Source organism: Balaenoptera acutorostrata, chromosome 20 (assembly GCF_949987535.1).
Source record: "Balaenoptera acutorostrata chromosome 20, mBalAcu1.1, whole genome shotgun sequence".
NCBI lineage: Eukaryota > Metazoa > Chordata > Mammalia > Artiodactyla > Balaenopteridae > Balaenoptera > Balaenoptera acutorostrata.
Genome location: NC_080083.1, coordinates 23095368 through 23109387, shown reverse-complemented (window position 1 = coordinate 23109387; position 14020 = coordinate 23095368). Strand labels below are relative to the sequence as shown.

Here is a 14020-nt window from a genome sequence, read left to right as displayed (position 1 = left end):
AAATCCATCTCACGCTCCTCCAAAACTCCAGCCCTGCCCTGGATGACGAGGTACCAGAGCCTGAGGCCCCTCAACCCCTGGCCCCCGGGGCCCAGCCTGGCCTGGGACCCAACTGTGGGGCCCTTATTTCTTTCCCCCTGTTTCCTGGACCCTCCTCTCTGCACCTGCTGCCTCCTAGTCTCACTCCCTTCTTGGGCCCCAGAACGGAAAAAGCCATTAGAGACACAATCTTGGGGGGGTGGGAGGGGTGCCTTCATTGACAGCTCCTAAGTTCAAGGGCCAAAGACCCTTGGATTCACCTGTGACCCAGTAGCTCCTGGATGAGGCATCAGGCTCCTAACTGCTCCCCTACTCCTCACCCCTGCAGCCCCTGCACCACAGCCCCCACTCCCCTCTCCCCCTTCCCCCTCCCCACCCTCCTCTCTCGCCCACTGTCTCTCTCCCCCTCCCTCCCTCCCTCTCCTCCACGAATGAACACTTGCTGGCCTCCAGGTGGCCTCCCCCACTGCCTCCTGCAAGTCTTCTGATGGATGTCCCTTCCCGCTGATTGACCACAGCCGTCTGATACGGTGTACAATGTGTCTCTTTATTTATAGTGTCTCCTGCTAGACTGTGAACTCCAGGAGGACAGGCATTTTGTCTGTCTCATTCCCTGCCATAACCCCAGTGCCTAGAACAAAGATGCTCAAGAAACACTGGGGCAAATAAATGAACCCCACCACCCACCCCGCCTAGGCTGTGCCCACACAGGACCTGCACTCTCCACCCCTAGTACAGGGCGGAAGGTGCTGGCTGGCTCTCAGCTGGCTCTGCCGTGGCCTCACTATGTGGCCTCCACCCAGCCTCCTTTCCTTTCTGGGCCTCAGCTTCCCCCATTATATAATGAAAGGCTGGATTGGAACTTCTCCAGCTGTGGCTGTGTTGGAGCTCTGAGGTCCCTTCGGCATCTCTCCAAATGGGGTGTCAACGGGGAATTCACAAAGGTGGGAGGGGTGCCTGCTCAGAAGAAATCTCCAGGCCCTAAGGCCCCTACCCTGGCACGCTGGGGTGGGTTGAGGGGAACAGGGCAGCAGTAGTCGTGGGAACTAAAAACAGACGTGAGAGAGGTTTCTCCAAAAACATGTCCATATTTTAATCATCACCGAAGTCCAACCCGGGAAGCCTGAGGAAGAGAGGCTCAAGCCCTCTTAAGGGCTGAGACCAGAGGTCAAGCGTGCAAACATGAGTCGTCATCGGAGGAAGCCTGCTGTCAGGCAGGCGAGCGCGAGGGTCAGCAGGGTGGGCAGCGGCAAGGGCAGCAGCCGTCCCGGGGCCTGGGACCTGAAAACCTGGCGCTCCCCCCGGGGCTGCAGGGGCCTGACATTGTCTGTCATTTGCAGCTTCTTCTCGTTGTCATAATACAGCTTCTGAGAGAATGCCAGGATCTGTGGAAGGCACAGGGCTCAGCAGGGAGGGATGAAGCTGGTGGAGCTGCACTCCTCACTGTGTGACCTCAGGCCAGTCGCCTGGCCTCTCTGAGCCCTCTCTGGTTCTTGTGCAGAGGAAAAGCATCAGGGATGTAAAGTGCTTTGCATCCATGGGGGCTCAGCTCCCATGAGTTTCCTAAGCAGAGGGGACTCACAGCTCTGGGCTTTGAGGGCCTGTGATTGCTATTACTGTCATCACCGTTACCAGAGAACAGTGGTTCTCAAGCTTGAGCTTGCATTAGCCTCACCTGGGGGCTTGGTGAGCCCCAGACTGCCTGGGGCCTCCCGCAAAGGGACAGTTTCCAGGAGCTGAGCCAGGGCCCCGTGTACCTGGTCCTCGTGGAGCTGAATGGGCTCCTGGAACACGGTCCAGACCACCTTCTCATCGCAGCCTGGTGTGGTGAGCGAGCCCAGGTAGCGGAAGTAGTGCCTCAGTTTCTCCTTCTTGGGGAGCAGGTCGAAGAGGCTGATGTCTTCTTTCAGCGTGGTGTTCATATCTGGGGAGACTCGCACGCCTCACTCTGAGAGTACAGGCTCCTCCACCATCCAGACCGTCTTTTGTAGGAAGATGTCTTCTCCCCTCCCCCAGCCCCCACCCCCGCCTCCCCTCACCATCCTGACTCACTGGGACTGGGGATGTCAGACAGCGCCTGCACCAGGGGCTGGAAGTTAACATTCTCGGATCCGGCCTGGAACAGGAGGGAAAGGGGCTTGAGAGAGGCTTGTGGGGAGCCGGTGGTGACCCAGTCTGGGGTGGAGCGGGCACGCAGCTTCTGGGACTGAGGCCCTCAAAGGCCCTGGGCTCCCCACATGGGGATGTACAAGTCACTGAGAAACAGAGGGGAAGTCGGGGCTTCTCCAGCCCCCTCCTGCCTTGCTGGGATCCCAGGTCTCTGGATCCTAAGAAGCAGCCCCTCGAACCCTGAGGGATGGCAGCCCCACCTTCACCATGAAGGCCAGCACTGCGATCTCATCTTTGGGGTCCTGGTTCTTGTTCGTGTTCCTCGATGTCCCCTTTTCTTTCTCATGTACCATGTGTATCTGGTAAGGGGTGAGAGGGATGGAGAGAGAACCCGTCAGGGTGCTGGACCCTCCTTCTTGCCCAAGGCAAGTATACCCAGAGCCCAGCCAAGGCATCCACCTGGGAAGAGGTCCCTCACCTCCATGGCAAAGCGATCCCCGTCGAAGCTATGCTCCGAGCCCCAATCCATCACCTTGGACCAGTGTAGGTGCAGCTGCTTGGCCCGGTACCGGGCGGTCAGTCCTCCTCCAGCAATCGAGGCCTCGTCCCCCAGCAACACCATCACTGGAGGGCACAGGAGGGGGCAGAGTCCTCGCACCCACCTCCCCCAGCCTCTCCCAGCCCCTCATCCCAGCTCCACCCAAGCAGGACCTTCTCTCCTACCTCTCACCCTTCACGGGCTACGGTCCTGGGCCTGAAGGGACAGGAACAGTGGTACAGCCTGGACCTTCCCCTGGCCCCCTCATTGGCCTCCCTGTCTGCCTCTCCCTCTGTACACCCCTCACTGCCCAAACGTGCAACTCAGCCCGGTCCTGCCCCTGCTTCAACCCCCTCCACGCGCGGTGCCCCAATGTTCCCAGGGCCACGTCCAGACTCCTCAGCCCTGGGCGACCTGCCCCAGGCCCGGCTGGACTGACCCTGGGCTGGCTCTGGCCGCTCCGGGCTTCGCTCTGTCCTCCATGCACGTGGGGCCACATGCAGCCCTTTGAACACCCCAAGCTGTTTCACGCCTCTGTGCCTTTGCACATGCTATTCCCTCTTCCTAGAACCTGTCCCCTCCCCCACTACAGATTGCTCTGATACAGGATTGAAAATACTGATACAATGTTCCCTCCTTTCCAAAGTCCACCCTGTACAATGTGTCTCTTTATTTATAGTGTCTCCTGCTAGACTGTGAACTCCAGGAGGACAGGCATTTTGTCTGTCTCATTCCCCGCCATAGCCCCAGTGCCTAGAACATAGATGCTCAAGAAACACTGGGGCAAATAAATGAACCCCACCACCCACCCCGCCTAGGCTGTGTCCACACAGGACCCGCACTCTACCCCCCCCCCCAGGGCTTTTCAGCCTCTCCTCAGCAGAAGTGGACCCCCCGGTGTGCCCTCCCAGGAGGAGCCCGACCCTCCAGTCCTTGGGAAACTTGGGTCCCAGGATCCCGCGCCCCTGCTGTCCGGGGCCTGCATCCAGCCCATCTGAGACCTACCTGAGTGGCCATTGTTTTGCACAGCCCACTTTTGCTTCTTGTCGTAGCCGGAGAAGGAGAAGGGTCCCAGGTTTGGGTTCAGTGGTGTCTTGGCAGTGACGATGTTGATGGGAGACTGGCGGTCATTCTGGCAGCTATCGCCCCACTGGTCCGGCCCTGAGCAGGGAGGGAGGGTGGGCCGGGAGTCAGGGGCGCCTGGCACCGAGGTGTGGCGTCCTCCACCTGACTCGGGTCAGGTCCAGCTCAAGGCAGCAAGGTCTTTGGATGGCTGGCAGGCTGTGCTGGGGGGATGCCCGGCACAGAACTCCGCCCTCACCCTTCTCCCTCCTCAGACACACACTCACACTCACACAAGACCAGCAAGGCGTGGTGTTGGACAGGGTGGGACTAGGGTGTGAGCTCTGGGGTAGGGGACCACCTCAGATGCTGGGCTGGGAAAGGAAAGCTCCGTGATAACCTGCTTCCTAGGGGTTCCGAAGTTCAAAGGAGGTGGATGGGAGAGTGCGTGGAAGCGGTGGCGTCCCCTGGAAGGGCCGCTTGTGAAAGGACCCCGTGACTTGACACTAAGCCTTATCTGAGCACTGGGAGGCAGGGAAAGAGCCCCAGGGGAGCCCAGCCCCCTGCACCCGGGACCTCCCACACCAGTGAGCGGGGCGGGGGTTGGGGAGCACTGCCCAGTCACCAAAACAGCAACGGTGGGAGGAAAGCAGATTGCAGGAGACCGGGCAGCGCTTGAAAAAGTACAAAGAACCGCCACCCAGGCCCACATGCAGGGGTGTCACTGGAACAGAATCAACTCTCCATTCTGTTATGAGAGGAGCAAACTGAATTTCTCCCTTTGATGCTGCTCCTGATTTATTTCAGAGGACCAGAGGGCTGACTCTCTTGGTGTCAGAGATGATGACAGGAGGTCCCAGTAAAAACTCAGGTCACTCTACGTTCCCTGTGCCCTGAGCACCGGGAGAGAGAGAGAGAGAGAGAGAGAGAGAGAGAGAGAGAGAGAGAGTGTGTGTGTGTGTGTGTGTGTGTGTGTTAGGAGCTGATATCTGACTGGGGCCACCATCACCTCATCCTTCCCACCTTCCCTGGGTCTCCATTTCAACCTGGAGGGTCCCTACCACAAGACTCGCTGCACTTACCCAAGCAGGTGTAGTTGGAGGGCTTGACTTGATTCTGGTAGCACCAGTGTGACCCTGGAACAGAGAGAGGAAGGATGTGAGGCCTGTGCAGAAGCATGTCAGTGTATCTGTGTACACACATGTCTGTCTCTATGAGTGCCGGTGAACTGTGTGCACACAAGCAACTCTGTGTGTGTGTTTGTGTGTGTGTGTGTGTGTGTGTGTGTGTGTGTGTGTGTGTACACAGTGGGTCAGAGGCTGGGAATATCCCTGGAGTCAGAACCTGGCCTGGGATGGGATAGAGCATTCCTGGGGTGCCATCCTGGGGGGCAGAGGGCCCAGGGGAAGGAGCCTTAAGAAGAAAATGTAGGGATGGAGAAGGAGGCGCTCGAAACCGCCAGGCTCCAGGTGTCCCTGACCCACAGCCAATCCACTGGTCCTCTTGCCCAGGGCACTGTCCTCAGACAATGCAGACCAGACAGCCAGCAGCCCTCGAGGGGCCCTCCAAGGCGGGTCAGCTCTCCCCAGGGGCTAGCCTGGACACTACCTGTTGCTCATCGGCCTCCCCCTCCCTCCTTGCATCCCCGCCCTCAAACCTGGAAGGGAGGCTGGTGAGAGGGGAAGAGGAGGCCCCCCAGGACAATACCACCACGTTCAGCTTGGCTGCTTTCCCAGAGTTGATGGGATGATGAGGGAGATTAGGCTAGTCCCTCCCTGGAACACACCCTCTTGTGCTATTAAGACCCATTCTTGCCTAAACTCTCACAGTCCTGCAGGGAGGAAGGCAGCTAGGTCTTTTCCCCTGTCCCTCCAACCTGCAGTCCTGGTGTTTGGGACCAGACAGACTTGCCTTCCAATCCCCCACTCTGCCTCCAGACAGGAGAACCAACATCTCTGAAAAGAAGGCTGCATCACGAACGTAGCTCACTAATGCAAGATGTTGACAACAGGGCAAACTGTGCACATGGGAACCCTCTCCTCTGTGCTCTCTGCTTGATGTTTCTGTAAACCTGAAACTGCTCTAAAATTAGTCTATTGATTTTTTTTTTTTTTTAATAAATTTATTTATTTATTTATTTATTTTTAGCTGTGTTGGGTCTTCGTTTCTGTGCGAGGGCTTTCTCCAGTTGCGGCAAGCGGGGGCCACTCTTCATCGCGGTGCGCGGGCCTCTCACTATCGCGGCCTCTCTTGTTGGGAGCACAGGCTCCAGACGCGCAGGCTCAGTAGTTGTGGCTCACGGGCCTAGTCGCTCCGTGGCATGTGGGATCTTCCCAGACCAGGGCTCGAACCCGTGTCCCCTGCATTGGCAGGCAGATTCTCAACCACTGCGCCACCAGGGAAGCCCCAGTCTATTGATTTTTAAAAGAAAGTCTGTGCCAGCAGGGTGGACAAAGCATTTGATAAGAGCTGGAATTCTAGCTGGGCCACTTCGGAGCTGTGGGTTTAGGGACAAGTCACTTAATCTCTCTGAGCCTTAGTTTTGCTGTCTGTAAAATGGAACAAATACCATCCACCTCATAGGACTGTGGGGAGGATTAAATGAGAGATGGTAGAGAGTGTTCCAGGCAATTGGAATTTAGTCAAGTCCCTGACGGGTCCTTCCCTTCTCCTTGGCTCCCTCCCTCCCTCCCCTCCTCAACCTCCTGTCAGGGCACAGATGGCCAAAGTCAAGGAGGGGTGGAGAGGAGAGAAATGAAGTGAGCTGGAAAGAACTCAGGGATGAGGAAATTCCTAAGAAAAGCAGAGCTGGGGCTTCCCTGGTGGCGCAGTGGTTGAGAATCTGCCTGCTAATGCAGGAGACACGGGTTCGAGCCCTGGTCTGGGAGGATCCCACATGCCACGGAGCAGCTGGGCCCGTGAGCCACAGCTGCTGAGCCTGCGCGTCTGGAGCCTGTGCCCCGCAACGGGAGGGGCCGCGATAGTGAGAGGCCCGCGCACCGCGATGAAGAGCGGTCCCCGCACCGCGATGAAGAGTGGCCCCCACTTGCCGCAACTAGAGAAAGCCCTCGCACGAACCGAAGACCCAGCACAGCCAAAAATAAATAAATAAATAAATAAATAAATAAATAAATAAAAATTAAAAAAAAAAAAAAGTATAAAAAAAAAAAAAAAAAAAGAAAAGCAGAGCTTCCTGCTCAGCCTGAGCTAAGGCCTCTGAGCACATCCATCCCCACCCAAGCCCACCTCCTCTGGGGTCCCTGCAATGGGCATGGGGTGGAGAGGGGGGGCAGGTTCTCAGTAGGGAGTGGGAGGAAGGCCAGGAGACTGAGCATCTATAGGAAATTGGCCACCCCCATACTCTGGGCCCTTCAGAGCCACCTGGGGTTTCCCAGTCTCCCAGGTCTGGATCAAATGCTGTGCCTACTTTGCTGGCACAGCCTCTTTCAGAGATGGACAGTACCTGCAGTGTCTTCCCCTGGCCAGTCCACCCCCTGCCCGGGACAGGGCTCTGCTGACCCTGGGACTTGCTGCATCTAGGGAAGCCTGACGAGAGTCAGCTCTGCAAAGGGCAGTGGCCACTTCCCATCCCGGCCCGTCTCTGCATGTTGGCAGAGCTCTGATGCCGGAGCCCATCACCCGGCCTCCAGTCCTGGCTATGACTCTTGCTTATTCTCTGCAGGAGAGTTCATTAACTTTTCTGAGCCCACTTTCTTACTTGCTTCCTCAGGCAGAAGGAGCTGCCACTGATCTCCCAGAGTCAGTGTCTAAGGACACACTGGATGGGAGGTCATTTGCATCCGTGAAAGGCTTCCTGTTACGATTCTCCTGGGTCTCCACCTCTCAGAGGTCCTGAAGGCAGAAGGTGCCTCTGAGGTCGAGCTGGCCCCTCCTGGTGACTGATACCCGGGGGGAAGCTGTTTCAGGGGAAGCCTGGCTTGAGCCGGAATCCTCAGGAGCCAGCTCTGATGGGTGGAACCCCTGTCAGCCTCCCTGGAGCCCATCTGGTCCAGGCTGAGCTTTTCTTAGGAATTTGCTCTTCCCTGCTTCTGGCTACAGCTCCTAGGGTTGTCATGGTGACCTCTGATCCACTGTCTTAATCACAGAGACTTTTGACCTGCTTGGTTGAATGCTCTTGAAACTACCCTCTTTAGGAAGCAGAAGCCAGGAAAACATGATGTTGATGAGGCCAAGGCTGGGGGTCAGGTCTATATCCAAAGGCTGAAGGTAGGGGCTGCTTTTTAGGCAAGTGGTAGCAGGGTCACAAACCAGCTCAGGTTCCTGTACTGGTTCATGAGGGAGCGGCGCTTACAGATAATTACCAGCCAGTTCTCTCAGGCCACTTCCTAGAGGGCCTGGGAAGGAAAGGAGCTACCCACAGGTCTTGGCTCCAAGCTCAGGATGCTGCCTAGTCCGTCTGCCCTGACCAGAGATGGAGTGAGAGAACTAACAACCATCGCCAGTCACCCAGCCGCTGTCCCCCACCCTTGACGTGCCCACCACCCCAGCCCCCTGCTTTAGAGCTGATTGAAGAAGTTCTCTCGGGTGGACCTTGCTCACCCCACCCTCCCACTTCAGGGGGAGGGAGGAATCCTGAAAACCAGCTCAGCGAAACCCGAAGACGTCCTGGGCAAAGTCTCAGCAGCTCCTGGCTAGGTCTGGGACTCTGAAGGGGCCTATGACCCTCTCCCCTCCTCTCTCCCTGGCAGCAGATGGTCTGAGGACGTCGATGTACAGCCTGGTCACTCTCCAGCCTCAGGTTCCCTAGGAGATGAAATGGGGGAGGAAGGCAGGACCCTCGGCAGCTCCCAGTCAGAAAGCCCCAGTGCTTAAGGGGAGCACAGCTTGTGAGAGGGGGCGGCTGAGAGAGATTCCTGGCTGGCAGGGCCCAGGCCATGTGGCTATGGAGTGCCTGCTATGCGCCACACAGGCAGGGCACTAAGCACCTACGCCCACTATCTTATTTGACTCCTTAGAACAATACCTGAGTCAGATTACTCTCTGTTTTGTAAGCGAGGAAACTGACTTACCCAAGGAGGAAACTGACTTACCAAGGAGGGAAGTGACCCAAAGCTACACAGCTACAAAGCAGCCACATTAATTGCAAAACATTTCTCTTCTACAAGCCCAGCAGCTTAAGTAGGTTTCAAACCTCCAACCCTACATATAAAAATGTTCCCATCCCGCCTTTTCTGTTTCCTCCTCTCCTAGGAAGAGGCCGGGAGCTGCTGCAAGATGCCCCTCATACCCCACCATGGGCCAGCTAAGGGTCTCCTTCTCCGCTGCTGAGGGCACCCTCAGCCCGCACCCGTGACTCCAAGAGAGGAGCATCTAGCTTTACAGAGGAGATTCGGCCAGGTGGACCCCAAGGATCATCCGAGGGGTAGCTGAGATGGGGACTGGCAGATGGGTACCTCCTTCCGAGGAGATGGCTCCCCGTGGGGTCGCAGAGAAGGTGCCAGATTGGATCCCTGTGCCCAGACGCTGGAGGCGCCTTCAACTCCTTATCAAATATTAACACCCCTCTCCTGCCACCTTCCACCTAGGCGAATAATTAAGAGCTCGGCCTCACCATTAATCTTTAAAGGAAAATCACCCCGGCCGGAAAGACCGGCTTGGCTCGGGTCTCCGGATGTCCCCCTCCAGGCTCCCTACACAGTTCTGGAGGTGAAGGATGCTGGCAGCGTCCGGGGACAAGGCACCCAGGGTGGGAAGCGGGGATGACCGGGCCCCACCGCACCCAATTTGTTGTCCTTGCCCCGGGCCGGGGGCAGCCACCAAGCACTGAGCCCCCGCGGGACGGACAGCGACCCACGCAGACGGAGGAACACCAGAAAGGGTGAGAAACGGAGGCGTGCGCCGCGGCGGCTCAGAGACGCATTCTTGCCCCGGACCCGCACGGCGCCCGGCCGAGGGCCGCGGGCCCCGCACACCGCAGTCGCGCACACGCTCTGCACCCGCTGCCCCGCGCCCGCCGCGCCCGGCCGCCCGCGCCTCTCCGCTCCCGCCGCCCGCGCCGCCCCATCGCCCCGGGCGCAGCCTCGGCGGGGTGCGCGGGGCCCGAGCGCCGAGGGGCCACGGAAGGGCCACCGAGGGGTCCCGGGGCCGAAGCCCTCGTTCACCTGCGCGGGCCCAGGGCCAGGCGGCGGCGAGGACCAGGAGCGCCGGTAGCAGCCGCATCCTGCGCAGGAGTGGCGACGCCGCCGAGCCGGGGACCGCGCGCTGAGGAGGCCGCCGGGCGGGCCGCGGTCCCCCCGACCCAGGTTTTATAGCGGAGCCGCGACGGGAGGGAGCCCCGACAGCAGGACGCGGGTAGCGGCTCCTCCCCCTGGCGGGTCCTCCCCTCACCTGTCCCTGATCTGAGAGCCTCCACCCCCCACTTGCGCTCCGCACCCACCCCCACCGCCTGGTCACCTTCCGACCGGTGCGCGAGGGCCCCTCACCCACCCGTGTCCTTCAGCGCAGAGGCGGCGTCCTCCTGACTCGCTCCTCCCCCATCCCACACCTGGTCTCTGGTTTGGGACCAGCGTAGCGACATCGCAAGGTACTCGATCCACACAAGGGTGGGGACCCCGGATTCCTGCCTTGGATCGTTTTGGCGCGGACCGGTGCGCAGCCATCTCGCCTCGGAAGCAGCCTGCGGGGGCCTTGGAATGGGCTAGGGCTGGAGGCTCGCGGAATGGAGATAGCGTCGGAGGGATGACGGAGTTGAGGGATGTGCGACGGTGTTTCTTGAATCCGGTGTCCCCAGAAAGAGGGCTTGCTTTTCTCTCTCAGGCAGTGACAGCTGATTCTCTGGGTCTTATCTCTTTTTCTGTTCCCTCCCAAGCTGCTCCAAACTTAATTTCTAAGCAACCCAGGTACTCCCGCGGTGGTCCAATGGCTAAGACTCTGTGCTCCCAATTCAGGGGGCCCGGGTTCGACCCCTGGTCAGGGAACTAGATCTCACATGCCGTAACTAAAGATCCCGTATGCCGCAACTAAGACGCGGCGCAGTCAAATAAATATTTGAATTTTATTTAAAAAAAAAAGAAAAAAGCAACCCAAAGACTGTTCTTCTAACACAGAGTGAGGACACCTATGAATTTCTGTGCGAGTGTGTATGTGATGGCCAGCGCTGGGGATGCTGAGGGGGCGGAACTGAGTAATGGATTGCAAAGAGGCTCAGTGAGAGAGGAACTAACGGGGTCAGAGGAGAGGGGCTGGTCCTGTTGAGCCCACCCCCCTCCCACCCCCAGACTCCAGAGATAAGATGGAAAGAGAAGAGACTGGGGTCTGAATGGACCTCTCCTTTTCTCATCTGCCAGAATCTTCAGAGGAGTTCAGGGAAAGGAAACTTTCCTGGGAGGAGGCCCTAGCATTTAGGGAAATGGGGCGGGGGGCCTCCACGAGAGGAAGCTGCCTCTTGTCTCAGGAGGGACGCCCCCTCTCCTGGACTTGGCTCCCCTCTATAGACACCTCCATGGCTCTAGGCACTGTGTGTCCCACATGGGGTGGGGACTTCCGTGGCAGTTTGAGAAGCTCACTCAGACTTGAGTGGGGAAGATGGACTTGGGTGGGCCTGGGCCCCCTCCTTCAACAGGAAGCCCCAGTTTTCTGGTCTAGTCACTTCCCCATCCTCTGCCAACCTCTCAGCGCCCACAGGGCTTTGAACTTAGGCAAGAGACCTCTGAGGAGGGATTGCCTCCTCCAGAACTCTCTGGGCAAAGGGGCTTCCTCCAAGGTTAGAGTCCTAGCTGACTGCCCCCCCCCCACCTTCTGGCCCAGGGTCACACAGCCTCAAGGAGCAGCTTTGATCCTCCAGACAGGAGGGGGGCGGTATCCACATCAGGCTTAAGGTCCTATCGTCTGCGCTGCGTTAGAATTTCATCACCAGCCTGGGACTTGGACAGTCAGGGGAGGGATTCCACACCCCGGGATCTTTTCTGGGGGAGTGGATTTGTGTTCACAAGGCTGTAAAAATATATCTTTTAGGACTGGGGAATGGAGTGGGGAGGAAGCCCACTCCTGGGAATGAAGTCTACTTCAGGGGTCCCTGTAACCCCAAGCCAGCCCCCCTTACAGGCAGGAGAGAGACTTAGAAACCTTTGGTGGGGTTAAGGGGCTATTGACTGGTGACCTTAGAGTCACTTCAAAGTCCCTTTGGGAAGAGGAAGAGGAAGAGGAAGCTGATTTCTAAGTAATCCTCTCCCTTCCCATCAGCGCACCCCCTACTATGTTTTGGGCCAATGAGCTGGGGGAGGAGAACCATGCCCCTGTGTGGTGTTCCTGCCGAGGCATGGGGAGGGGGAGGAGGTTAAGAATGGGCACTTCCTCAAGGATGGGTCTTAATCACGGGTACCACTGAGACCGCACATTTGCGATGCGGGAGGTCAAGGGGGGTGGCTCCTGCTCTATCCATCATCTCTGACTCCAAGGTTACACAAGGCAGGTTACTCTGTGTTACCAAGGTCACCCAGCCTTATCTCCCAGCCTGGACCCCTGTCCTGCCTGCCGTAAACTTGTCACCTGTCACCATCTAGGTCACCCTGGGCCTAGTTTCCCTGGAGGGGACATGACCCCTCGTTACAACAGGGATCATTAGACCAGGGATGGGCCCTGCCATGTCTTGATGACTTATAGGGCCCATATAGCTGCCAGCCCAGGCCCAGCTGTCCCAGCCCTGCTACAGCCTCCTTCCTCTTACTCCACACAGGGTCCCCGAGCATCCTGCGTTCAAGTCCCTGCTCTTCCTTTGACTCAGGGATGACCTTGGGCAACTTTCTTACTCCTCTCTGATTGCAACTTCCCCATCTATAAAGTGGGGATGATAAACCTGCCCTGCTGACCTCTGCCAATAAACAGTTATTGGGCCAGAGCCTGCCCAGCCCAGACTTTCACAAACAGTCCCCTGGCGCCTTGGGTGTAGCCACTGGCCCATTGCGGATGCAGAAATGAATCACAATTCTCATCCTCTGGGGATTTTCACGCCATGGCCCTGTCTGGAACAGGAGGGAGGCACTGGGGGAGCTACAGGTCTTTGAGGTCAGACAACCCTGGATCACTTCTGGCTCTACCCACTTGCTTTGTGACATCAGCCAAGCCTTGGTTTTCTTCATCTGTGAAATAAAAATCATACCCCTAACTTCCTCATATGTTTCTTTCTTTTCTTTTTGACATGGACCATTTTTAAAGTCTTCATTGAATTTATTACAATATTGCTTCTGTTTTATATTTTGGTTTTTTGGCTGCGAGGCACATGGGATCTTAGTTCCCCAACCAAGGATCGAACCCGCACCCCCTGCATTGGAAGGCAAAGTCTTAACCACTGGACCACCAGGGAAGTCCCCCTTATAGGTTTCTGATTCTCATAATTCATTGTGAGAACTCAAGTGACTAAAGCCTGAGGAGGGCTGACCAGGGGCCTGGGTACATTAGCACACTTCACCATGACCTCTATCTAAGTGGACGTCCTTTCACCTGGATTGAACATGACCCTAGGCAGGCATGGATGTGACATTGAGTGGAAGCGGACACTGAGCTAGGCCCAGGGAGGGGTGAGGAAGGCTGAGGGACAAGGAGAGAAGCCCCAACTGCAGGGACCCAAAAAAGGTGAGATTCGGATTCAGCCTCTCCTGGGACTCTGATGGGCATGGGGTGGAGACACAGGGGAGCAAGACGCTGCACTCCTGGTGTTCATAGGTCAGAGGAAGGCCTAGGACATATCCCTTAACAGGAGACTACCAGGTCTGTGATCGGGGGGTGAGGTGGGCAGATGGAGTGGAAGGCAGAAGCTTAGAATAGGTTTTGGAGCAACACTGCCCTGGATTCACATCCCCACCTCACACTCACCCTTCCCTCCTTCAAGCTCAGTGTCCTGATGGGGAAAATGGGGATGAAGACAGCGCCTCCCTCACATGTATGGTTAGGATTCAACTAGATAATGCTGGGTAAAGGGCCTGGTGGAGGTCCAGGCACTTAGCAAGCGCTCAATAAACCTCAGCTGTTAAGCATAACTGTTACGGGTAGGAATAGCAGATGCCCATGAGGTTACAGGAGCCCAGAGGACTGGCACCTGGCCCAGCCAGTGGGTGGGGAGCCGGGGCAGGGTAGGGGGGAGGCTTCCTGGAGAAAATGAGACTCAAGCTGAGTATTGGAAGACACACAGATGTTAACACGAAAAGGGAAGGGAAATCCAGGCAAAGGAAACACACTGAGAGAAGGCATAGAGGTGGAGTGAGAGAGAGTGCTCAGGGATGAGGCTGGAGAGGTATTTGGCCCCAGAGAGACCAG

The 14020-nt window shown here is 57.4% G+C and overlaps 2 protein-coding genes across 6 annotated transcripts in view; one reads left to right on the top strand and one right to left on the bottom strand.

Moving 5' to 3' along the window:
- Window positions 1-1107: 1107 nt before the first annotated feature.
- On the bottom strand, window positions 1108-10717 carry CA4 (carbonic anhydrase 4). 2 transcript variants are annotated; one of them, XM_057535895.1, is made up of 8 exons: window positions 10196-10717; window positions 4831-4884; window positions 3692-3847; window positions 2627-2772; window positions 2409-2507; window positions 2092-2155; window positions 1797-1963; window positions 1108-1424 (listed from the first exon to the last, which is right to left on the bottom strand). In XM_057535895.1, exons 1-8 carry the CDS (start codon window positions 10284-10286, stop codon window positions 1230-1232), a joined length of 972 nt encoding a protein of 323 aa, XP_057391878.1. In that variant the 5' UTR covers window positions 10287-10717; the 3' UTR covers window positions 1108-1229. The 2 variants fall into 2 exon arrangements, with proteins under 2 accessions (XP_057391878.1, XP_057391879.1); XM_057535896.1 differs by lacking the exon at window positions 10196-10717 and adding an exon at window positions 9871-10030.
- Window positions 9187-14020, top strand: part of ZNHIT3 (zinc finger HIT-type containing 3) — a 43321-nt gene continuing 38487 nt past the window's right edge. For 2 of the 4 annotated variants that reach the window (XM_057535899.1, XM_057535897.1), the window contains exon 1: window positions 9300-9587. The gene's annotated coding sequence lies outside the window, so the exon portion shown is untranslated. Of the gene's footprint in view, window positions 9588-9977; window positions 10061-14020 lie in introns of those variants that run through there. The other 2 variants (XM_057535900.1, XM_057535898.1) reach the window with 2 other exon arrangements.

Coding starts and splice junctions, on each gene's coding strand:
- CA4 (XM_057535895.1), bottom strand. CDS start 10,286: ATGTCGCTACGCTGGTCCCAAACCAGAGACCAGGTGTGGGATGGGGGA. Junction 2,773..3,691: donor GCAAAACAATGGCCACTCAG/GTAGGTCTCAGA, acceptor TGTGCCCTCCAG/TGATGGTGTTGCTGGGGGAC. Junction 1,964..2,091: donor GTCTGACATCCCCAGTCCCA/GTGAGTCAGGAT, acceptor GAGTCTCCCCAG/ATATGAACACCACGCTGAAA.